General features: G+C 45.0%; 4 protein-coding genes across 5 annotated transcripts in view; 2 read left to right on the forward strand and 2 right to left on the reverse strand.

The window, feature by feature from the left end:
- Window positions 1–157: 157 nt before the first annotated feature.
- Window positions 158–8,220, forward strand: nfe2l1b (nfe2 like bZIP transcription factor 1b). 2 transcript variants are annotated; one of them, XM_062413788.1, is made up of 6 exons: window positions 158–1,126; window positions 1,212–2,030; window positions 2,836–3,051; window positions 4,289–4,378; window positions 4,471–4,629; window positions 4,837–8,220. In XM_062413788.1, the coding sequence occupies exons 2-6, from the start codon at window positions 1,473–1,475 to the stop codon at window positions 6,214–6,216; spliced, it is 2,403 nt and encodes an 800-aa protein (XP_062269772.1). In that variant the 5' UTR covers window positions 158–1,126; window positions 1,212–1,472; the 3' UTR covers window positions 6,217–8,220. The 2 variants fall into 2 exon arrangements, with proteins under 2 accessions (XP_062269772.1, XP_062269771.1); XM_062413787.1 differs by having other exon boundaries at window positions 158–375.
- Window positions 8,221–8,917: 697 nt separating this feature from the next.
- cbx1b (chromobox homolog 1b (HP1 beta homolog Drosophila)) lies at window positions 8,918–12,213 on the reverse strand. The gene is made up of 6 exons (XM_062378818.1): window positions 12,034–12,213; window positions 10,792–10,873; window positions 10,403–10,562; window positions 10,108–10,261; window positions 9,611–9,705; window positions 8,918–9,520 (listed from the first exon to the last, which is right to left on the reverse strand). The coding sequence occupies exons 2-6, from the start codon at window positions 10,844–10,846 to the stop codon at window positions 9,379–9,381; spliced, it is 606 nt and encodes a 201-aa protein (XP_062234802.1). The 5' UTR covers window positions 10,847–10,873; window positions 12,034–12,213; the 3' UTR covers window positions 8,918–9,378.
- An 822-nt stretch (window positions 12,214–13,035) lies between these two features.
- snx11 (sorting nexin 11) lies at window positions 13,036–21,093 on the forward strand. The gene is made up of 7 exons (XM_062414186.1): window positions 13,036–13,218; window positions 14,496–14,532; window positions 14,787–14,873; window positions 16,673–16,773; window positions 17,218–17,313; window positions 17,422–17,646; window positions 18,253–21,093. Exons 2-7 carry the CDS (start codon window positions 14,512–14,514, stop codon window positions 19,499–19,501), a joined length of 1,779 nt encoding a protein of 592 aa, XP_062270170.1. The 5' UTR covers window positions 13,036–13,218; window positions 14,496–14,511; the 3' UTR covers window positions 19,502–21,093.
- A 522-nt stretch (window positions 21,094–21,615) lies between these two features.
- skap1 (src kinase associated phosphoprotein 1) overlaps window positions 21,616–23,972 on the reverse strand; it is a 28,417-nt gene continuing 26,060 nt past the window's right edge. Inside the window, exons 12-13 of the mRNA XM_062414187.1 lie at window positions 22,021–22,123; window positions 21,616–21,725 (exon numbers count right to left, since the gene is read on the reverse strand). Coding sequence (XP_062270171.1) covers window positions 22,031–22,123 — 93 coding nt within the window. The 3' untranslated portion in view covers window positions 21,616–21,725; window positions 22,021–22,030. The remainder of the gene's footprint in view (window positions 21,726–22,020; window positions 22,124–23,972) is intronic.

The raw sequence follows: 23,972 nt of genomic DNA on the forward strand, positions 1-23,972 counted from the left end.
GGTTTGATTTCTTCCAATGACTGTAATTAATGTGTAGAAATTAAAAAGCATAGAAAACGTGACATAACTTCCTGTGAATGTGTGTTTTTGGAAGTCACATTTTATTGGTTTTTATTCTGAGGAACAGCTGATGAGAGCTGGGCACCAGAACATTCTACGCATGCGCAGTGTGGCAGCGTGTTTCGGTGTGAAGCGGCTAAGCTAGCCGGGCCAAGCTAACCATTCTGCAAGTCATGGTGGGCCACGCCGCGAGGAGAACCGGGCCACGCCGCGAGGAGAACCGGTCCGCACCGAGCCACCGCGCAGCCAGCCGGGTGTGAGCGCTGCTCTGGGACGGAACGCGGACTTCTCCTGCCATGAAGACGATGTCCAGGCGTAAGTATGAAATCAGGAGGTTTTCCACTTACTTCCGAGGATGTCCCGGAGCCGCGACCCCCGCGGACACCGGCGGCTGCTGCCCGGCGTCCGCGTGGGCACGAGCGGGCACCGCGTCGCGCGCTGTCCGGGCCACTTTTTAAACTAGTTGGATTGTCTCGGTAGTTAGCAGCGGAGGAGCTAACGATGCTAGCACCGCGCAGACATCCAATAGGAATTCAGCGTCGCCCCGGGACCCCACCCTTGCCGCGTCGCTATTGGCCGGAGCCGACTGGAGTCATGTGTCGTCACCGCGCTCGGGGCCTGCTATTGGCCGAGCGAGCCGTCGCTCCGTTCTTTCGCCACTTGTTGCCAGGGAGATTGTGGATGAGGAGCTTCCTGTCACTCTGCAAAAAAAACAACAACACACATCTCATCTGTGAAGCGACGAACAAACATGGCGACACGTGTTTTGTATCAGCGCGGCGGTTCTGCGTGACGAGGGGTCCGAACACGCAAGTTTAGCCGCGGAGCTAGCGTCGTCGCGCGGCGTGGAGGAGGAGGGAGGAGCCGGAGACTCCCTCATTCACCTTCAGCAGCGCCCACATGAAGTAGTAGAAGGGTGGGGTGATGCCTGCGTGCTCTCCACCCCTCAATGAAGAACGACCGGCCGACATCTCTGCTCCAGTCTCGGGAGGATGGAGCCACCGCAGCGGGCTAGCTAGTCCTCGTTCCCCCCCTCGTTTATCCCACACGTGCTAACTGTAGGAAGGTAAGAGCTGACGTGTGTCTGTGGTGTGGAAGTTGGCAGCAGAGTCAATGCAATGTCCTCTCTCTCACTTCCCCCCCCCCCCCAGGGATCAGAGGATGAGACCCTTATGAAGAAGAGGAGGAAAGATCTGAGCACCACCTGGACCCCTGTGGAAACCTGGATCTGAAACTCCTGCAGAAGACCCCTCCACCCCCCTGGCTGTGTCCGTTCACTTTCCACGTCCCCGTGTCCGTCTCCATCTTCACGTGCAAGTGCAGGAGGGTAGATCAAAGACAGCCTTGCCCCCCCCCCCCTTTTAGTTTTTTTTTTAGTTTTTACTTTCACCTTTTTGTGACTTTGTAAAGAAATGCTTTACCTGAAAAAGTACTTCACAGAGGGCCTGATTCAGTTCACCATCCTTCTGAGTCTCCTTGGGGTGCGGGTGGACCTTGACACCTACCTGAGCAATCAGCTGCCCCCACTGAGAGAGATCATCCTGGGCCCCAGCTCGGCCTACACCCAGACACAGTTTCACAACCTCCGCAACACGCTGGACGGCTATGGCATCCATCCAAAGAGTGTGGACCTGGACCATTTCTTCACCACTCGGCGGCTGCTGAACCAGGTGCGCCAGCTGGATCGCCTCTCCGTGCCCACTCCCGAGCTCAACACTTGGCTAGTGCACCGGGACTCTGAGACTGTGGTGTCCGCCAGCAGCCAGTCCAGCGCCACCATCACCCTGGACAATGGGGCCGGCCTAGAGGACGTAGACAGCCCTGACGCTTCCCCGGCCATGAGGGGAGGAAGCGGAGCGCCTGAATCCACCTACAACCTGAACGCAGCGGACAGCAGCCTGGGAGCCGTGGCCCCGGAGGGCAACCAGGAGCAGGGGACCAGGGACGGCAACGACGACCTCACGAAAGAGGTACTGACTGCAGCTGGGGAGCGTCTGTGGTACAGAGCCACAGACGCTCCTGTTGAAGGCTGCTCATTGTCAAAAACAGGGTTTTATTATGTAGTTATTTTGAAACAGACTCAGAGAAATTAAATGTTAGGTCATTTTCAAACAAATCTTATTCTAGGTAAACAAAAATCTGCTTTTTCCCCTGATTTTAAATGACAAAGACAAATTAAATCATCAATCTGATATTGTTGTTTACTGCGAATCACAGGCAAATTCCTTGAAGATTAGAAAAGTATGACTTAAGTTGCGGTTACAGACTCGTACGTTTCCTGGTCCACACCCCAGGTCGCTCTATCAGTGTCAGATATTTTTAGTCAAACCAGTTGAGTCACATTCATTACAGTCGGTCACATTTAATGTTGTCATCAGAGTTTTGAAAGCAAAGGGTCGACACTATAAAGAAATTACATATGTGTTGGTTTCATATAAGCCGGTCGTTGTTGGACTGTTAAACACACAGACTTCTTTCTGATCACATGATTTACCACCGTGCCCAAGTGTTTATGTCATGGTTGCATCATCTGACCATATTCCTGTTACATGAGCTGCCTCCCGCTCCTTCCAAAATTACCCGCTCGAATGAAGATGAAAAGCCAAACTGCTCGTATGAAAGATAAACAGCATATGTGCTCTATTATTATCACAAACAAGCACACGTTGTGAGAAATAGGCCAAATGTGTTTGCTTTAACAAAATCTGCTCATGTGACTGACGCTTCCCTGTGCTGGGCCAATCGTTTCTCAATGGCTGCTTTGCGTTTCTCCAGGACATTGACTTGATTGACATCCTGTGGCGACAGGACATCGACCTTGGCGCGGGAAGAGAAGTGTTCAACTACAGCAACCGTCAGAAGGAGAGCGAGGAGGAGAAGCCCAGCCCGCAGGAGAGCAAAGACAAGGAGCAGGAGAGCTGGAGAAATGGAGTCAACCTCCAAGGGGCTCAGCCGGTGGACGGGGAGACTGGAGAGAGCATTCCAGAACAGGTCTGTGGGTGAAGTGGGTTTTTCATATTCAAGGGCTTTGTGCAGTGGGAGGTGGCACGGTGAACTGCCTTATTGCACATAAAACCAAATGTGAGACCTGGGAGCTGCAGGATGGTGATAAAATATACATTTGTCTGCTGAAGAAATTGTTCTTACTCATGTGGAGATATTCCCTGATTGGTCGTTTTCACAATTTGCCTAAAAAAAAGTAGTGTGTTGCTCAGATTGCAGTAGAATCACTTCGGTGAGTCTCAGAGAGTGAAAGTGAAAATTCAAGCACTGGCAGTTTGATGCAGACACACTTTTTATAGTTCTAACGCACGAACCAGCTGAGATTCACTTTCTAGTTCCACTAGCGTCATCACACTGGGATCTTTTCACTGGTCGAGTAACACACATGTAATCCTCAGATCCATGCACACCCAGCGCTGGTATCTGTGGAATTCATGATATCTGTGCCATCAGTGAAGTTTCTTCAGATAAGGAATCACTTGTTCTCCTTTCAACATTGTGGTAAAACAGTCTGACTTGACCACAGTGAGTCAAAACACTAAGTACTGAACAACAAGGCAAGTTATTAATAAGGAGAGATTGTGAAAATGTGTCTGTTCAAGACACTGACGCCTTAAATCACAAAATAAAACAGGAGGACGGACGGATCAGGAACAAGACTCTCAGATATTTTCACACCAGTCCATTCATATACTTCTTCTCAGGGTCATGGGGGTTACTGGAGCCAATCCCAGCTGACACTGGGCAAGAGGCGGGGCTCTTACCCAAAACTGAACAGATTCTCACTGCAGATATTTTAGTTTTCTCATCACAGTTTCTCCTCCTCCTCCTTTAGCAGCGCTCATAACTCTCAGCAGCACCTGTCGGCTCCTAAGGCACTTGTTTATCTGTTGTGCTAATGAGTCAATCAGGTGAGTTTAATGCTGATCCGAGCTTTAGAGGAGCTGCAGTCACGTAACATGGTCCGTGGAACAAATGATCAGGAATTCTCCAGAAATAAACCAGAGGAGGTCAGAAGAGCTGCTGTGTTCAAAACATGTAAACGGTTGTGTTGCTCATATTTCTGATGGTTATGGGGAAAGATAACTTGTTTATTTTTGGAGCATTTTGTCTTGTGCTTGTCTGTGTTTCCTTTAATTTGTTAAATGCTCATGGTTCATTAGTAAGCTGTGAAGGCTCAGTAATTACTTAACCATTAATAAACTATTTTAATGTGATTTCTTAGCTCCCAGCTCTCGGCTCCCAGACGTCACTTTCTCTACAAGAATGTCTGAGGCTGCTGGAAGCCACTTTCCCTTTTGGAGAAGAATCTGAGGTAAAAACACAAGTTTAGTGTTTTTTATTTGAATGTGGAAAAACTACGTTGAAATTATTTGTTTTTATTAATCATAATATATTCCCGTTCAGTTTCCGGCCCCGGTTGTCGCTCCAGAAACAGCTGTTACCACTGATGAAGTTCCGTCCACGTCTCAGGCCGTTCCTCTGGCGCCGCAGCCCCCCCCAGCGGAGCCCCAGTTAGACCTGGAGCAGCAGTGGCAGGACATCATGGCCATCATGGAGCTACAGGTACATCCCTGGTTTCAATTCAAATCTTCAAATCAAATCTTTCTGTCTTTATGGCAAGTTGATCCAAAACCAGTGAATCAGACTGAAAACCTGAAGCATGAGGTTGAAAGCTCGAGTCTTAATTCATAGTCTCGTCTTTAAAAAGGGGGAAAACACTGATTCTATAGTATTTGTATGTTTCCATTAACAAAATGTTCTTGTCCGAAGGCGATGGAAGTGAACATCACTTCGCCTCAAACCGACTCCGGCAGCGTTAGTGGAACATCTGAGGCAACAGACTCCAACACGACAGGAAGCTTTGGACTCGCTCCTCACCCAACGCCGGTCAACCAGGACGTCAGCCTCCACCAGGCCTCCCTCCCCAGCTGCAGCCAAGACTTCCCCCAGATTTTCGGCCCCCAGTTGGACACTGTTAGCATCCCCCCAAGAACCCCCATGCTCCGACTTGCTTCTAACAACTCCACTAACATCAACGCCACATTCGGAGCCACCAACCTGACCGGGATCTTTCTCCCTCCGCACATAAACAGCTCCAGTAGCAATGTTACGTCCACACCCATCCTGCCCGATCCCTTCAGCACCTTGCTGGAGGAGTCCATGCTGGATGAGATCAGCTTGTTGGACCTTGCCATGGAGGAGGGCTTCAGCCAGGCCCAAGCCTCCCAGCTGGAGGACGAGCTTGACTCAGATTCTGGTCTTTCCCTGGACTCCAGCCACAGCCCGGCGTCGCCGAGCAGCTCGGAGACGTCCTGCTCCTCTGCAGCTTCCTCCTCCTCAACGTCTGCAACCTTCTCTGAGGAAGGAGCTGTGGGATACAGCACCGACTCTGAGGTGACCACTGTGGAGCCGGAGGAAGGTGCTGTCGGTGGCTACCAGCCCGGTTACAGTAAGCTCTGCCGTATGAGCTATCAGGATCCCTCCCAGTTCCACAGCCTCCCTCAGCTCGACAGCATCAGCCACAACCACACCTACAACCTGCCGCTCTCCTCTGCTTTCGACGAGCACCCAGAGCTCCCGATATCAACAGTGAAGAAATCTGTCCGCGACAAATCGAGCTCAAAGCTTCAGGCTGCTCATGACCTGCTCGATAAGCACGCCAGCCGCGATGAGCGCCGAGCCCGCTCCATGAAAATCCCCTTCTCCAACGAAAAGATCATCAACCTGCCTGTGGAAGAGTTCAACGAGCTTCTCGCCAAGCACCACCTGAGTGAACCCCAGCTCGCCCTCATCCGGGACATCCGCCGGCGCGGCAAGAACAAGATGGCGGCCCAGAACTGCCGCAAGCGCAAACTGGACACCATCATAAACCTGGAGGACGGCGTCCAAGACCTGAGGCGCAACAAGGCGCGGCTGCTGAAGGAGAAGATGGAGTTCATTCGTTCCATCCGGCAGATGAAGCAGAAGATGCAGAGCCTGTACCAGGAGGTGTTCACCCAGCTTCGAGACGAGGAGGGCCGGCCCTATCCTCCCAGCGAGTACTCGCTGCAGTACAGCGCTGACGGCAGCGTGCTGATCATGCCCCGGTGCATGACGGCGGCCGAGCAGAGCCGAAAGCCAGAGAAAAAACAGAAGGACAAAAAGAAGTGAGGGGAAGAAACTGCTGTTTATTCTATCACTTTGCTAAATCAGTAAGAAAGATTTCTGCAGAAGCAAGAGAGATGTCCTTTTTTCCTTTAAGAAGATTCTGTTGAGTAGAAAACGGCCTTGTTGACTACTCCTCCTGCGTTAGTTTCTCCCTTTTCATTCTGTTCCTGCATTTTTTTTCCTGTAAAAACTTCCACGCAGAAGTAGCTCTTCGTTTGAGTACTGATATTTCATTATTTGGACGGGGAGGGGGGGGACGATAAGCGGGGAGAGGAGGAATATGAGAGGACATAAAACGAGCTATGAGAAAAAAATGTTTAGCTGCTCTTGATCCTTTTGCACCAAACCACTAAGGATGAAGAAGATTGGTGTTGAGAGGAAGGAACCCAGTCGACGAGGAGAAGCTATGCACTGAAGGTTTTAAAGGACTCACAGGTCGCACCCCACCCTGGAGACTTCTAGAGGTTTCACTGAAGCTTTAATGTTGTCTTCAGGCAGTGAGCAGCGTCAGTGGTCGGAGTTTAGATACCAAAGGCTAAAGGAAGTCCGTCGTGTGTGAGGACGTCGGTGAATACTGTACAAGCTGAGGTTGTATGGGGCGTCTTGCTTGAGCTGAACACATTTGAAACGCTCAAACACCGCGCTCGTTGTTCTGTAGGGTTGCGTCACAGATTCCCGGTTTCTCGAGACGGTTTGCGAGCGGCGTCCAAGTCCAGCAGGACCTGAAGAGATCGGGTTTGACGGGTGGAAGTGGGATGTTGAGACGAGGGAGGTGTCGGAGGCTGAAGTGTTCCCGGGTTAGGCCACTGATTTAAAAGAGAGAAGCCCTGCGAGAGGAGGACATGTATGTTTTAGGGAGGAGGCACACTGCATTGCAAAATGTATCTACTTCCTTATGAATTATACATAGCACTGTAATTTGTCTTTTAAAAGGCTTGGCTATATGCATTTTGCCGTGTCTGTCGCTATTCCCTAAATACGGGAGCTGCGTTTAGGAAGGCTCTTATTAACTGTTCATAATCTGTAGTATAAGCAAGGTTATAGGTCTCGCCACATCAGCTTTACATAGAAGTCTACATCCTCTTTGTTGATTTGAAAGCTTTGCACAGAGCCTGTAATCATGTTCGAGCGGACTGGGCTGTGACGAGCCAGGAGTCACCTCCGACTCTCACAGCTCGGGAACTGGATTTATTTATTTCCTGCGATGCCTTTTTGAGCATTAACTTAAAACACTTGTTGCCGTGGTTTAGCGACATCCCTTTTATTTGCCAATTGAAAGCCACTTGAGGCGATTTCTTTTTAAACTGCTGTAAAGCCAACTTGTTTGGCCGAGTCCTGTGTGTTTCAGTTTTTTTTGTGTTGAACCCACAAAGTGAGCCAAGTTGTTGTGAGGTATAAAAAAACTACTTTGAATGCGTGAAATGACGGCGTCGGTCGTTGCCACTTTGAGTCGAATGCCTTTTGGATTTCACAATCTCTCTATCTTCACCTTTAAGGATTTGAGAAGCGGAGAAACGTGTTCTCAGAGTAGAAGTGCTATTACTTGTCTATTTGAATGACGTTTGTCGGTATGTATGTTTCATCACCTTCTGTGAAACACAGTTTAAAAACAGGTCGGTCGTCGAGGTAGAAGTTAGAATAGAGTATTTCACGAGAGGCCGAACAGAACACGCTACATTAAGATGATGTCCAAAAAAATGTTTCTGAAAGAAAGAGAAATGTCCATTAAATGTGATTATCAGGCATGAAACTCCGGTTATCATCACTTCAGTGTAACCCAGTGCAGCACCAACTATTTAGTACTGCTACGACTTACTGCACTTTCTTTTCCGTCTGTCTCGTCCTGTAAATATTTTCATGTTTGTTTGTCCTGATTTAAGACGTTGGTCAAATGTCTCCATCACAGTCTCACCCTCTGCTTTGAGTTTGGATGTAGTTTCCTGTTTTGAGATATTTGCTGGCAATCAAGAATTGTTTTTATTGATTAATAAAGTGTTTTTATTTTCACCCGTGTCTCGTGTGTTCTGGTTCAGTCGTCGTTCTGCACGACAGAAGCTCGGTCCGGAGAACAAGTTCACGTCCTGAATTCTGTGGAGCTTCAGGTGTTTAGAGATTAGATCTGACACCTCGAAGCAGCCTGAATAACCAGAGCTGGATAATAGAGCTGCAACAATTAAGTTATTTTTGTCTTCTTGCATTTCATAATATTTTGTACTTTGAGTTTCTGTTTATTAGAACCTAACAAACCTAGAACCCGACAGAATAATCAGTTGGTCAATTAAACAATCAGCCGTTATGAGTCATTCACATATTAATCAGCATTTGTTTGCTGATTTAAAAACTTATTTTACTAAATTAATGAATGCCAACGTTTTCTATGACTGGCATACGTTGTTTGTTCTTAACAAATTGTTGTTTAACATTATCAATTATATAAATGCTTCAAATGAAGTGTTTACAAAGATGTTAGTAATGCAGGAAATATATTTAAGTATGTTTACATATTATATAAACATCTTAATTGGCCGATATTGGTATGAAAAATCCCCAAATCCTATGAGCCGGGTCCTAAATTAAGCTTCTGATTGGTTGATGAGCTTTTTAATCTCTGAAGATTTGATCTCAGATGAAAACAATCCTCAGCTGCAGCTCCACTGGGTTCAAACTGGTTTTACTATAAGTGACACGAGCAGGAAACAGCACATTAACAAAAAGTGGTTTATTTTCAAAAAGTGAGAAGCAACACACAATGAAACACATGACAGAGAACGACTCACTGAAAGAGACTTCATCACCGAACACCGAACAAGGTCGAAGGTCGCGGCTAAGAGGGAAAAGTGTCTCCCTCGAAAAAAGCACCGGTGAACCGAGCACATGGCACAATGATGAAATGAAAACGTCTGATTCCACGTCGAGCGGAGAGAACACTGAAAACGTCTCGTTTAATCGACTCGTTAAAACTGGAACGGATACTGAGAATGAACAGATGGACCTGAAGCTTATATACATGGAGACTGCATCCAGATAAAAGTAGAATCGAACGAGTGATACTACACCGAGAGACGAGTGAGTCCAGTGGTGTCTCACTTGTCTCTGCTGCCTGCCCCCCCCCCCCCCCCCCCCCCCCTGTTGAAAGTACAATGGAATTCCCTTTCTTCGCCCGTGTTAGTTCTTGTCCTCCTTCTTCTCGTCTTCGCTGGGATACGAGTGCCAGGTGAGTCTCTCCTCGTAGAAGGCGATGACGACCTGCGGACACTTCACGTTGGCTTCCTTCGCCGGCACCAGGTCGGCCTCGTCCGAGTTCTTCCTGCAGGAGCGACAGCAGAAAAGAGAATTTCACTGATTCAGCCTCGGATGTTTCCAGGATCACTTCCAGTGTTGCAGGCTTCACACAAACCATTTCATGAGGAACATGAGTTCTCCTGTGGAATCTGTGGCCCCGATGATCCTCTCTGGGTCCAGAGCTCGAGCGAAGCCCCGGAGCTTCTCTGGCTGAGGATCAGGAATCAAAACACAACTTGAACCAATCGTAAAACTAATAAAAAAAATAAAAATCATAGCTCCTGTGTTTGTAAGGCCAGGATCTGAATTTATAACAAATCGAGGAATACACCATTATTAATCGTGGGACTTTAAAAAATGCTGTAAAATGAAAAAACTGGTGGGACACAGTATCTTTGGAGCGACCTTGAGAAGAGGAATGTGTGTTATCTTCCCTTTGGACAGCTGCTGAGACTGAATCCAAATGTCACTTTCTGCAGTTTCTTCTCAATTCTGCCTTAAAGTTGTCATGAAGACATTTTTATTTAATATCTTCTAGCTTAAAACAAACTACATATCAAACCACTGCTTTGGTTTGTGAGACACACGTTGAACAGACGAGTCGGGACTCACGTCATCTTTCTTCTTCTTGGATTTACTCTCGTCTCCCTCGGCCTCTCCTCCCGCCTTCCTCTTTCCATCGTGAGCCGTTTTCTGGGACTGCAGAAATTCTGCAATCAAATCTGGACAGTCCAGGTTATCGTCTGGCTCCCACGTGTTATCTTCTCTGCAGATATTACGTACATAGAAAATACAGTATTCCTGCATTTAATTCATAATATAGCCATCTGTTAATTATGCTGGTATTTCATTGCATTCTTTGCTGCGATAACTTGATAAAAACAATTAGAACAACTCCCCCACTCACTCAGAGAAGCCTTTCCACTTGAGAAGATACTCCACTCTCCCTTTCATCACCCGCCGATTCAGGACCTTTTCCACGACATACTCTTCCTCCTCCTCCTCCTCCTCAGCCACATCCTCTGGCTTCTTCTCTTTCTTCTCAGGCGAAGTCGCTTTGCTCACCTCTGGGGTAGAAACAGGAGAAATGAGCAGGTGGAGGCTGCTCCTGAGGGAAATCCACTTTCTGCTGAAGCCTTGACACTGAATATTCTCTTTGTAAAATGTTATTTAAACTTTCGGGTTCACAGATGAATGGAAAACAACAACTTCTGAGCTTAGCATCAAATGGATGAAAAAACATGTGTTTGTTCAGTTCTCTGATCCAGAGACGTTTTAGAAAGTGAAGTGTGAAACCTTCTGTCACAGCGGGACCATCGTTAGAGGGTTCTGTTTTCAGGCTCATGCTCATCAGGTGGACCCGGGGACCAGCAGGTTCCTGATCAGCGGCACCGAGGCGGCGAGGTGGAGGCGAGCGGGAGGTGATGAGGTCAAGAGGAGAGAACCGGATAGAAAGACACAAGGCGACAACGTGAGGCGACGCAGATCATCAGCAATCATTCAGATTTAACTACTTGTTATTTTCCAATTTTATATTATATTGCTTAATAATTCGTTTTTTCCTTCTGATTAGTTTATGATTAATTCCAGATTTCAACAGTTTCTTACAGTCCAATAATCAATAACACTGTAGTTGTTAGTTTGTGATGACGTATACAAAGAAAAGTACTTTAAACATCGCAGAGACATTTCAGGGTGAAGGCAACAACCCGAAAATATTGAAAATGAAATACGACAATATTTTATTGTATTTCCATAGCTCATTACGTGTAGGATGATTCCGTCTAGGACATTATTTACATTGTTAACCCAGGAGTCAATGAAACTTTTCAAAACCACGACACATGTTGAGTCCAACTTCCCACAAATATTGAGTTTGCGATGAGATACGACAAAGAAAATAAATATTGTGATTTGAAATATGATTTGAGACAATCAACACATAAATTGCTGCTGTTATTTGACAGTAGATCAGATAATTTGTCCAAGTGCCTTTAGTGTTACATGTGTGTCTCGGGGGGGGGGTGGTGTATCAAACCCTTCATAAACACTGATCAGCTGTGAAAAGTGACCTGCACATGTGGGATCAGTGTTTGTGTTCCTTGCACATCTGGAACAGATTGGGATGGGTTCGAGGCCCAGTCTGTCAGCCGCAGCTTCATCAACCACGAAGCTTCACAGCACGATGACGTTCAGCAGAAAACGACGCGGGTTTGAATCCCCCCCCCCGGTCTGTCGGTGCAGCTAACGTTAGCCTGCTAACACAAACCCGGGGCACGACAAAGCCCCAGCTCGCGTGGAGCTGCGGGTTCCTCCATGTTGCTTCGCCTCGTTAGCAGCTAACGCGTCACGCAGCGGGACCAGTGCGGATACTGGTGATTATCGATCGTCGCACAGGTTCCACCTGATCTCAAACTGGGAGCTAACGTGCTTATTCAAACTGTGCCCCCGCCCCCTTTGCAAATGTGCACATGAAGCTAACTCCGCACAATCAAAGAGGAGAACACCGCGTCGAGGAGGAGATCGAACCGAACTCACCTTCGATCAGTGGCGGTGGAGGAGGAGGTTCACAACCAACGAGGCTTTGTCCCGGAGTTCTACGGTTTGAAAAAAGGGAAGCGTCGCTGTTTGTGATGAAAATGGTTCGATGCCGCCCCTTCGTCTGGAAGGAGAGGAGGGATAGAAAACAAGGGAATCCGCTGGACAACACAGACTACAGAACATGTGGATTTACATGTGCAGGGGGGCGGTGCTGAGCCCGAGTGATATGTAGATCTGTGATTTCTGAGAGAGAGGAAACTGCGAGATGGATCCACGGAGCGGACTCACTGAGACTTAAATAGTTAGATAGATGGATAAAGTATTAATAAATGGGAATACACTTATTAGTAACACATATTTATCATGTACACTTCACAATATATTTATATTTATGTACAAACAGTTCTGCTACTTTACTTCATAACATTTGCATACAAACCACTGCAGTGAAAGTTTTTTTGACTTTTTATTGATATTTCTATTCTCTTGTGTGTGGATTAATAAAGTTTTATCTTTTGCAGTAAATGTTTTTCTCTATACTCCTGGGGTCATTATCCTGATAAGCATGTTTTATAAAAAGAATGATAACTCAGTCCCTACATCATTAGACTTCCAGACAACAAGTAGTTTAGTATATTTTGTGTATTTCTTTTCATTCATTTCAAAATTGCATTTCCTTAAAATGACGGTTTTAGCTGATGAGGGCAGTTGTTAGAATCGTCCTACATAGAATTAGTAAAACTTTATACTTAAAACTTCGTATTGATATGATAACAGTAAATATCTAAGAGCTATAAACTCTCTATTGGACCCTGAGTAGATCAGGAGTTCCAGTTTCCTGTGAACTTTCTCTTTATCGTGTCTCTGACTTTCTAATGAATATAAAACAAATAAAAACAATGTGATGTTCCTTTAAATCCTTTCGATTGTTTTTATTATAAACCGCGCCCCCTTCTCCGACGTCACAGCTCACGCTCCCGGAAGCAGTTTGCCGGACGTCATGACGTCGCCGCGGCGCTTGTGACTTGACGGAATGGATCTGAGATCAGTTCGCAGAGGGTCCAAGAGTCGGAGGGTTTCCACCGGAGGATGAAACAATAACCTCCCGCAGACACGCGCACACGCACACAGCCGCAGGTTCGATCCCGCAGCAGCAGCAGACAACCCGCACACCGCGTGAAAGTAAGTCCCCGCCCGCCCGGGTTAGCTTGGAGCTAAGGTAGCATTGAGTGTTTACTCCCCCAGGAGAAGTAACGTGGGTCAAACTGTAACGTTTTCATTCACTTGTACATGAAGAGGAGTGTGTGTCCGCTGCGCGAGGAGGACGGAGACATGAGGACATGAGGACATGAGGACATGAAGACAAACTCCTTCCAACATGGCTTCAACGTTTAGTCACAGGAGGGACACTGGGCTGAGCAGCAGGGGCGGATCAGATTAAAACAATGGGCCCGGGGCACAAACAAGAGGGGCGCCCCCCAAAGCCCACCTTCTGAAAGACATGTGATTGAGTAGTGACATTTGTGGACTTGATGCTCTCTAGTTGTCTCATTTGTCTCTCGTTGACAGATTGTCACATTCTGGTCATTTTGTCTTGGGCTGGATGACACGGCCCAAAAGTCATAAAGATAAAAAAAAATGAGTCGATATCCACGACACGCGTTTCCTCCACCGAATCAAGGTGTTGGTTTTAAACTATCTTCTTTAAAACAGTTGAATCCTCAGTTAATCAATAACGTGTTGTTTCTCCTCAACGACTTGATATCGATTTGTTACATGACTTTAATTGATGTTTGACTATAACGATCATTTGGTTTCTGTCTTTTTAATCTTTCTGTGGTCGTGAATCTTAGTTTTTTGTCTCTGCCATCGTCATGTTGTCATTTGATCTTTTATTTAGTCTCTTTAGTCATTTCTCCCACTTATGTCTCTAATGTGGTCATCTGAATCTTCCCGTGGTCATTGATTCACTGTTATGTCCCTATCCCCCCCCCCTGACAACACTTTGAACAGAAGCTCTGACTCGTGTGCGGTCGTCCCACTTGTTGATCCTTCCACGAGGCCGGTGCCTAAAGGGGAAGAAGTTAGTTCCACTTCAGTTTACGGTTATCGCAGCTGTATCACAGTATAAATAGAACTACAAATATAGAAGATCACTTTCATCTCATCATTTCCAGCGCTCCCTGCTGAATATTGGTCCCGATAGTGATCACGATGTTTTGAGCGATCTTTGTTTTACGAGCTGAACAGTTTTCAGAATGTTAAACTTCAGAGGAACCCTGAAGGATCTTCACTCGCTTCAGGAAGTGAAGACAAACTTCTGTGCGAGTGACTCAGTGGTTTTTCGCTGACCAGCTTCTCTTTGAGACGATGAGTCATCAACTCATGACGCCACCGTAGAAAAGGTAAAAAACAAAATAAAGCTTTTGATTGAACTGTGTCCTCTTGTGTCTCTGCAGTGAAGAACTCGGTAAGATGAACCGGAATCAAGATGATGTGAGTAGCTGAGCTCTTTCCCATTTTCTACACAACACAAGATTAACTTCTGAGCACATTTCCTCATTTAATAAAAACTGAATAATTCCTCCATTGATATTTTTAAAAGCATTTCCAAAGAAACATCTGTGTTGATGAAGGATATGATCAAATATAGATCCTACTAGTTTAGCCTCGATACAGTAAAACACACACGCGGTTATTTTATGTAAATTTAAATGAATTAAAATGTGTTTTCTGTTTCCGTCCTCCAGGAGTTTGTTGCAGTGCGCGTCCAAGATCCCCGCATTCAAAATGAAGGCTCGTGGAATTCATTTGTGGACTTTAAAATATTCCTGCATGTGAGTATTAATGACAATAAGTAGAAGTGTGCAAATGCTGTGTGAAGACTTAGTTTCGTTTTTATGACGTTCATATTTTTTAAGTTTCAAACTTCTTGGCCAGAAAAACAAAAGATAAGAAACCATCTTAAGAAACCAAAGATTAAATGGAAGGGAATTTTAAAGTCTATTTGCTGGTGGGAAATATTTGTAGCCTCAGTTATGTTGAGTTTGAGAAAACAACACGTTGATAACAGTCTGTTTATCTGTGTTGTTTTCCAGCCTTTGGCCGGTTTTGTAAACCTCAGATTGATCTATTTCTCCTCTGGTCTTTATCTTTTTATTCCTCGATGGTATGTTGGTGCTGGGACACGAACATCTCCCTGAAATATTTGAAGATGAGTCACGTCTATAATACCCAGAGGACGTTTTATTCTAGATGAATATCACCAGTAGTTGTACGACAGTGGAGCAGTTTTTTGGCCACAAAGGAACAAACTTAGTTTTCTATAACTGGCGCCACAGAAAACAGGTCAAATAGAAGCAGTAAATAACCTGGAGCTTCAGATACCACTCGCTTGATTAGATCCCCGTCGGCCCTTTCAACCCGACGTAACCTCCAGCCTGAGGAAACTACTGCAGCCGACAGATTCCTGATGTTGTGTGTGGACAGGAGCTCTTATCGTTGTCTCAGCACTGAGGCTGTGCTGAGGAATGCTGAGTCAGCACTGAGGCTTCGTGCTGCGTGGGTGTTGACTCGGGAAACTGGTAACGATCGTGTGACATCACATGATCAGGCATCACTCAGCTTGTGGTTGATGTGTTGATGCACAAAGTGGGAATCAGAAAGTTAAGAGAGTTTGTTTCCCTTAGTGTTCAGCTCCACTTACAACTTCCAGGAAAATACTACACTATACAGTTTACCTGTAAACTATAAACCTTAGATTAAACTCATTCACAGTCAACTTTAGTCTTAAGGGTACAGATTTCCATTTTATTGATATCCTTCCTACTTACGATAATGTGGTATTAAGTCTTAAATGTTCTTTGTAAAGTCATTTATTCGATTTCTTTATTGATAACGCAGCAGGATATTATGTCTTGTCTGTCAGAAAATAGTAAAAATGTTCTAATTTGTTGCAGACAAATCTAACATCTTCAAAAATTTAATATATCTAAATCTAAATATAATCTGGATATGTTCATATTTGACGCAGAGAAGCTGGAACCAGGAAGTGTTTGATATTTCTGCTGCTTCCCGGGACCTTTACACACCCGTGGAATCAGTTCATGTGTTTTAATGACGTGGGAATTGAACCAGCGGTGTAATGGATTCGGTCCTGTCTGAAGGCGGCTTGTTATGCAAACACAAGTGGACTCTGTCACACGTTGGAATCACCGGCATGTGATTACAAGTCATTCTACTGACATTAGTCACAAACGTACAGAGAAGTACTTGTACAGTAAATTGGTGTTAACTCATTATTTATTTATCTTCAAATCATGTGAGAGAACAAATCAAGAAATGTTATTCTGCCTCTAAATACTTTACGTCTTTACTTTCTTGTGCTCATTAGTTCCTCAAGGGAATATTTTGAATTGGACGTTGTGAGAGCTACTGAAAAATATATATTTGAAGACTAAATACATCGAGGAGAAATGTGCTGAAGCATTTTGAATCTCACCATCTATTATTTACTGATTTCATAAATACAATTTGTTGAAGATACATATAAAATATCACCTTCGTTAACCTTTTAATAGGATTTCAGCTCCTCACTGTTAAACTGAACTGTGGAATCATGTGTTTTTGTTCCCAGACAAACAGCAAAGCCTTCACAGCCAAGACGTCGTGTGTGCGGCGGCGCTACAGCGAGTTTGTGTGGCTCCAGAAGAAGATGCAGAAGAACGCTGGTTTGGTGTAAGTCCATCGTCCTGGTTTGTGTTTTTAAACAATGATTCATCCCAGGTCAGAAACGTGGGGCAGTGGTTTGACAACACCTGACCTCATAGACTGTAACACCACTATGAGAGTGTGTTTCCCTCCCCCTCCTGCAGGGATAAACACTATTAAATCTAATTTTGACTTTACTGTTTTCAGTGGAAACCTTCTCAAAAGCCACAGTACACTTATTTATTATTTACAAACCAGTACAGATAAACTGGTGCGTTATCATTAGGACCTGAGGCCAGATATTTCCCTCATGAGTCTGTGGAGCCTCTAATTCATCAGGTTCCAAGAAACGTGTTCCTCTTAGTCACTCTGATAACACTGTGGTGAAGTAAGATACCTCTGGCTGTGTATCTTCTGTGTAACTTAAATAAGTAAATAAGCTGAAACCTCTGCTTGTGGTTCTTCTTCCAGACCCGTCCCAGATCTTCCAGGAAAATCCTTCTTCTCCTTCTGCAACGAGGACTTTCTGGAGCGGAGGAGAGCCGGTCTTCAGGCCTTTCTGGACAAGTCAGTTCTTCATCTGGTTCTTCTGAAGAATTAAAGCTCTGTGTTTAATCTGCTGTGGCTCTAGAAGGTTCCCAGACGTCCTGACCCTGTGAACCTTTGTCCTGACAGAGTGGTGAACATGACCGTGTGCCTGTCGGACAGCCAGCTCCACCTCTTCCTGCAGACCCAGCTGCCGGTGGGTCACATCCTGGACTGCGTTCAGGGCCACACCCCCTACTCGGTGACCGACGCCATCCTCACCTACGCCTCGTCCAACTGGGGCTTCGCTCAGGCCCAGGAGGAAGATCCCAGCAAGGAGCAGAGCTTGACCGTTTCTTATGAGTCCATGGAGAGGTAAGGGGGGGGGGGGGGGGGGGGCTCAAAATTTAGCTTCTTTTAAATGGTTTTATGCAGGAGCTGCCTTTTACAGTTCAAGACTTAAATTGTTCAGCATATTCTGGTGTGAGTTCTCTTTTTATAATATAAAAATAATAAGTGGAGGAAGCAGCAAACACACAATCTGCCCGTCAGGCTGCTAAGGAAGTAAAAGAGCCTTCAGTAACTTGGTGACTTCAGTTTTTGAAGAAATGATATGTGTTAACTTTTCTTCTGTGTTGTTGTCAAAGTTGTGACTTGCTGTTTTTTATGCAGATTTTTATAAAAGTTCTTGTGTCTTTGCCTCTGGGTCGAGTTAATAACAAGCATCTGAATATTAACAAAACAGATCAGCTTCAAATCTGCTGAGATTCAACATTAATGTGATTAAAGTCCATGGTTAATAATTAAAGTGTTATTGTTGGTACAAAGTATTATTTCACCACCTGTAACAACCTGGTGTCTGACTTCCTGTTTGATACGAGTGGTTTCCATCCTCTTGAGTCTCGGCTCAAGTTGAGAACATATTTCTAAACCATGTGAAAACCAGTCCTCTGACCAGTTTCCCTCTCTCCCACTGAACAGTCCAGCTCCTCATCAGCCGTGTCTCCAAGCTGCAGAGACGTCCAGGCCCGAGCCGCTCTCCAGTGGAGACTCTGATCCTCTGGCAGGTTTACTGAAGCTCCGTGAAAAGGACCAGGCAGAGTTAGAGCCCGAGGAGGAATCCTCAGTAACCATCTGCCAGAGCAGCGACCATCTAGAGGTCGACTGTGAAGCCACAGAGGCCACCTTCTACCTGGGGGACGTCCAGGAGGAGAGCCTCGGCCTCGCAGAGCAGACCCAGCAGATGAGCTGCCAGATACAGACACCAGTGGAGGTGCACTCGCCCATAGGGACTGGTTTCCAGAGCGAGGTGGTTTGTGAGCTTGAGGAGGAGGAGGTTGCAGAAGAAGAGGAACGAGGTGTGACTTTAGATACAGAAGAAAAGACTCTCTGCCTTTCAGAAGTGGACGAGCAGCTGCTCAGTCCTGAGGAGGCACAAATAGAAATCGCCTGTGAGCCAGAACAACGTATAGATCCTGAAGAAATATCAGATTTTAAAGACAATGACTGTGAGAATAGGATCATAGGAAGTAACGACAGATCTCAGGAGGAGGTTCTGGAAGTCGTCCACTCTGAGACGCAGGTTCTAGAAAACCACGTCACCTCTGAGGTGAACCACGCCGACAACACGGAGGTTCAAGTTCCACACGTCCTCTGTGAGGAGGAGTCAAAGAAACCAGACAGCGAAGACAGTTCTGAATCTGAGAGCAAAGAGGAGACGACACCTCCGTCAGAAATCCACCTAGAAACTGAGGATGTGCAGAGCGTCCCAGAGGAGGACAGTCCCAGCGCCGCTCTACAACTGGACCAGGTTGAGCAGGAAGTGGATTTAGTGGGGACCAAGGACGAGAGCGACGAGGACACTCACTCGCTGCCGTCCTCCAACGAGAGCATCGTGAAGGTCAGCGACGAGGAGAGCGTCTGTGACGACAGCGAGGAGTCGCTCCAGAATGTGAACGACTTCGAGAAGATGTCCGACCCTGACGCCTCCAGCCCGAACATCCTGGACCTGCAGATGAACGGGTTCCCTGTGGAGAAAGACGAGCTGCTCTACTCGACGCCTCTGGACCTGAACTCCACCGCAGCCGCTGGAGACTTGAGTGGAAGTGGAGACTTCAGCGTCCTGGAGAGCAGCTGCGTTCCTGGAGCAGCCGACGCTCTATGTGAGGAGGAGGAAACTCTGGAGGACTCACAAGGTTCAGGTGTAACAGCTGCAGGACACGTCCTCTAACAGAGACTCAGTCACACACAGGTTAACAGGGTTCATGGGCGGAGCTGGTCAGATGGTTGTTCACCTCCTGATCACTTAGATCCACCACTCAGACTCAGAGTTTAGGCTCAAGTTGTTTTTAAAATAGTTTATTTAATTTTAAACTTCTCTTCTTTTAAACTCAGGAACACTAAACACGTTTCTCTCCTCTGCCGTAACGATCGGGATGATTCTCTTCCCCCCCCCGCTCAGGTTTACACAAACAGACGAGATGCTTCTGGTTTCCTGATCAGAAGCTCAAGGTTTTATTGTAGCTGAAATTATGACTTTATTAAATTATGACAAACACATTTGAATTAAAGGATCAGTTGTAATTTACTCACATGTGAGGATTTGATGCTTTTATTATTTTTCGATTGAAATGAGAATCACTGGGTTTTGGTCGGTTGATCAGGACGTGTGACATCACAGGTCTGTGGGAAGTTCAACCAGGCGTGTTTCACCGTTTCCTTGATTCATAGACTAAATATTAAAGAATTGAGGAACAATAATCAGCAGATTGATAAGTGGTTGAATCTGCTGTGTTGATCATAAGGTTCCTTCTGTGTCACTCATCCTGCGTTAACAATAAAATCCTCGTTAAACAAATAAACAGTCGACAGGAAACGCTCGAGTGCTTTGACTTTGATGTTCACAGTGAAACGCTCTCACACCAGAGAACTGGGAAGAGGCTCAGTGTGTCCCGGGCGTAACGTGATGCAACTGGGAGTGACAGTGGACCAGTCAGTTCCAGTTACCTGCCGAGAGGCTGAAGGAAGGTTTGAACCAACACGAGGCTTCAGAGGCGTCTCAACAGACACTCAACCAAACGGGGGGGGAAGAAACAACGGGAACAGATCAAAGGACAGATCAATATTTCTGTTTGGTTTCAGGAACAATTATCAGAATCATGGAATCATTTTTCGTTGACTTAATTTACATCGAGCCATTTCGATAACTAACGAGCTGTCGTCACCTTCTGGAACACGTTCAGTTCCTTCACTGGAGTTTTCTTATTTCACGTCACATTGCACAACGCTGCCTCTTCTCTAACTGGACCCAGTTGGATAAAGGTGAGCGTCACTGGTTCGAAATGAAAGCCACACTGACAGGAGTCTAACTCACTGGGAAGCACCAACTGGTTCAATCACACTACTTCTGAGTCTAACTCCTATAGATGCTTTTAAAAAGGGACGCACAGCTGGGGGAACCATTTAAACCATCAAGCTTTCACTGGGTCACTGTTCATAAATCTGACTGTAGTGGTCCAGTGATCCTGACCTGGGGGGCTTACTGTTGAATTGTACAGATCTGAGTTCAGATTTCCTTCTCCACTGTTAATGAGAATATGAGTTTGGAGACAAAGCCACTGATTCTTCAGAGACTGTTTTATTACCTGAGAGACGTGTCCATGTCAACTTATAATTCACTTTATTTCAAATTGCTTGTTTTTCGTCTTTATTGAGTCACGTGTGACTTTGTGTAATTATATCAACACACACCTGTTGGAGCAATGCTGACCCCTAGTGGGTGGAAATGGAAGATTAATAATAAAACTGAATTTAAACAGTGAATACTTGACATTTGAGATTTCTTTTATTTCTCATACAGTATTTGGATTTAAAATAATTCACATATCACACAAAACAAATGTGGATTTTATTTAATGGATATCAGTGATGGAAAAAACTAATAAATTAAATGTACTCAATCTACGTTTTCAACCAGTGAATCAATAAACAAAATCATATTGGAGGAAAATAATCATTCAGTTCATAACAGGGCTGCTGCTTAATCGTTTTTTTATCATCAAATTATTCTCTATTAAATGGTTAAAGTCCAGGAAATAATCTGGAAATTCTCCTTTTCCCAATAATTTTTTTTGAAGTCTAGAAGCCAAATTTTTATCATTTATAATAATTACACCTCAAATTTGAGAAGCTGGAACAAGAAAATCTTTTAGCATTTTTCTTAACTTAAATTATTTATTAACATTCTGTTGATTGACAAACGGATGAATTAACTGCTTCATGTTGTTTGGCACGAAGGAGACTTTCACGTACATTCGTGCTCTGAAAGAAATGAGCAAAACTGCAGCAGGTTGACAAAGAGATTTTAATTTGTATGAGAGAATAATAATTTACAGTCTGTATCAGAGAATATTGAACTTTCATGAGATGATCCGAGGGGCCTGTCAGCAGCAGCTCTGTAGTAAAAAAACAAAACAAAAGAAAAACACACTTAACAGATGCATCAATAATTCAGTTCTCATTTCAAACTGTGTCTTTCTCACAGTATCAGGGAATCATTTTCTTAAATACCACATCTGACACGTTCAGATTGCCCTGTGCAGTACCTCCTCCCGCCAGCAGAGGCCATAAACGGCAGGTCAACGACTGAATGTACCTCAATGGCAATCTGGACGAGCACCAGGGGACAGTTCCTGAGCATCAGGCCCCAGTAATGGTCCATAACGCTGATGATAAGAGAGAAGCTCGTACCTGTGGCAGCTCACAGGATGTAGGCGGGGTGCAGGAAGTCCTTGGGGACGATTCCCAGGGCGCCGTTCAGCTCGCCGACCCACCAGCCGTGAATGTTGTACTCCTGAACCAGAAGAGAGCAAATAAAGATCAGCGAGTCATCGAGGAGTCGGAGAACGAGCCAGCGAAGCAACAATCTCACATTTTTATTTCATTTTAATGCAACGCTGGTCTCATAATATTAACACAGGAACAACCATTTGAATGATTTGAGCTGCAGTTAGATTTTTGGCCTTTTGCTTTTCAGCGGCTGCCGAGATAATAAAATTAAGAAATGTTCTTCTACTCTGGCAAAGGAAATCCAGAGAAGTGGAGGGCCCTCACAGGAAGCAGCCGTGTGAGATGTTCTGTGAGACGTGAACCTGGAGGGCGTTCGTTCAAACATGTGCTGATCAACAGGAGAGAGACAGAGGCTGGAATAAAACTGCTTTTTAGTCACGGATGAAAAGACACAACGGCTTCTCCCCAGACCGATTCAAACAAAAGTTAATGTTTGTGATGTGATTAAGAGAAACAGACAGGAGCAGAGATTCTCTCGTGTGAAATCAGATCAGGTACATTCATTAAGGGATAATTCACACATTTGCCTAAAGGAGTTTTATAATCGGACTCTGTTCATCCTCACATCACCGAAACAAACAAACAAATAAGAGAGTAAATAACGATATTGACGTTAGATGAAATCCACTGTAACTCAAGCTGGTGTCTGAAAACATTAAATCTGAAAAAACGTTTTATTTCAACAACAATAAAAACCTTGAGGGTGATTTTTGACAGCTGCTGAAACACAATCAGCAGTTTAACAGAATCACTTTGTGTTTTCTGTTGTTTCTGAGGAGCGTTTTGACTTTTTATAGGTTTAAAAAACAAAGTTTCAATCAATTTAAAAACAGATAAAATTAGGTGCATGTATTGAACGACGAATTAAAAACAATGTATTAGTTAAATATGAGGAAGGAGATGATCCGGCAAGAGGAAGATGACAATATCATTTAACTTTGTGGGTTGAGGCAAAAATTTGGCTTTAAAATAAATGTGTTTTTAATTTAAATCGAATTGTTCCTCTTATCGGATATGTTCCTTTTTAAAATTCATGTTTTTGCTTTACATGTTGACAATATCTAAATTACATCAAGCTGTGTACATAATGTGATATTTTATGTTTCATTTAATCATAAAAAACTAAATGTATATTAGATAACATCCCAATAAACTTTCATTTGGTTCTTCTGATAATACTCAGTTAAATAATGAAGACATTAACTGAAGGAGAAAATATTCTATAGTTTGATATTATAAAGATATGCATAAATATTTGTATTTATATTATTTTAGATTGAAAAAATGTGCACATTGAATACTTTTTAAATTCAGATTGAAGTAACCAAACGTAGATCTGTGCTTCATGAGAGTCTTAAACATTCTGGGAACCAGTGCCATGATCTTCAGATCCCAGTTGGGAAGATCTGTACTCCATCAATATTTGGCCGGAGACCGGGGGGGGGGGGGGGGGGGGGGGGATGAAGGCCTGCTGTCCTCCCTGTCCTGATGGAGTGTGGGGGGGGGCGCTCTTCTCTCCACTCCAGCAGATTGAGAGTTCACCACTGAGGAGACCGAACACTCAACTACACACAAGCTCACATCACGTCTGTGAAATCACACGGCCGCAGACACACACGTCTAAAAAGACGACGATTCTGTCTTCAGGTCAACAAGTCGTCCAAACGCTTCAGGGTCATGTGACCTGCAGCGGGTTCGTCGTGTGCTTCATCTCAAATGGACGACAGAGACGCAGAAGTTCGATTCCCGGCCTCGTCGCTCTGACTCTCACTCGACAGTTCAGTGTGTGTTTCATCACGAGGGGGAAAGTTCAGTCCCTGTAAGAGCACAGAGGGAAAAGCCCGGTTGTGGGA

Source organism: Platichthys flesus, chromosome 20, assembly GCF_949316205.1.
Source record: "Platichthys flesus chromosome 20, fPlaFle2.1, whole genome shotgun sequence".
In the NCBI taxonomy this organism is placed as follows: Eukaryota; Metazoa; Chordata; class Actinopteri; order Pleuronectiformes; family Pleuronectidae; genus Platichthys; species Platichthys flesus.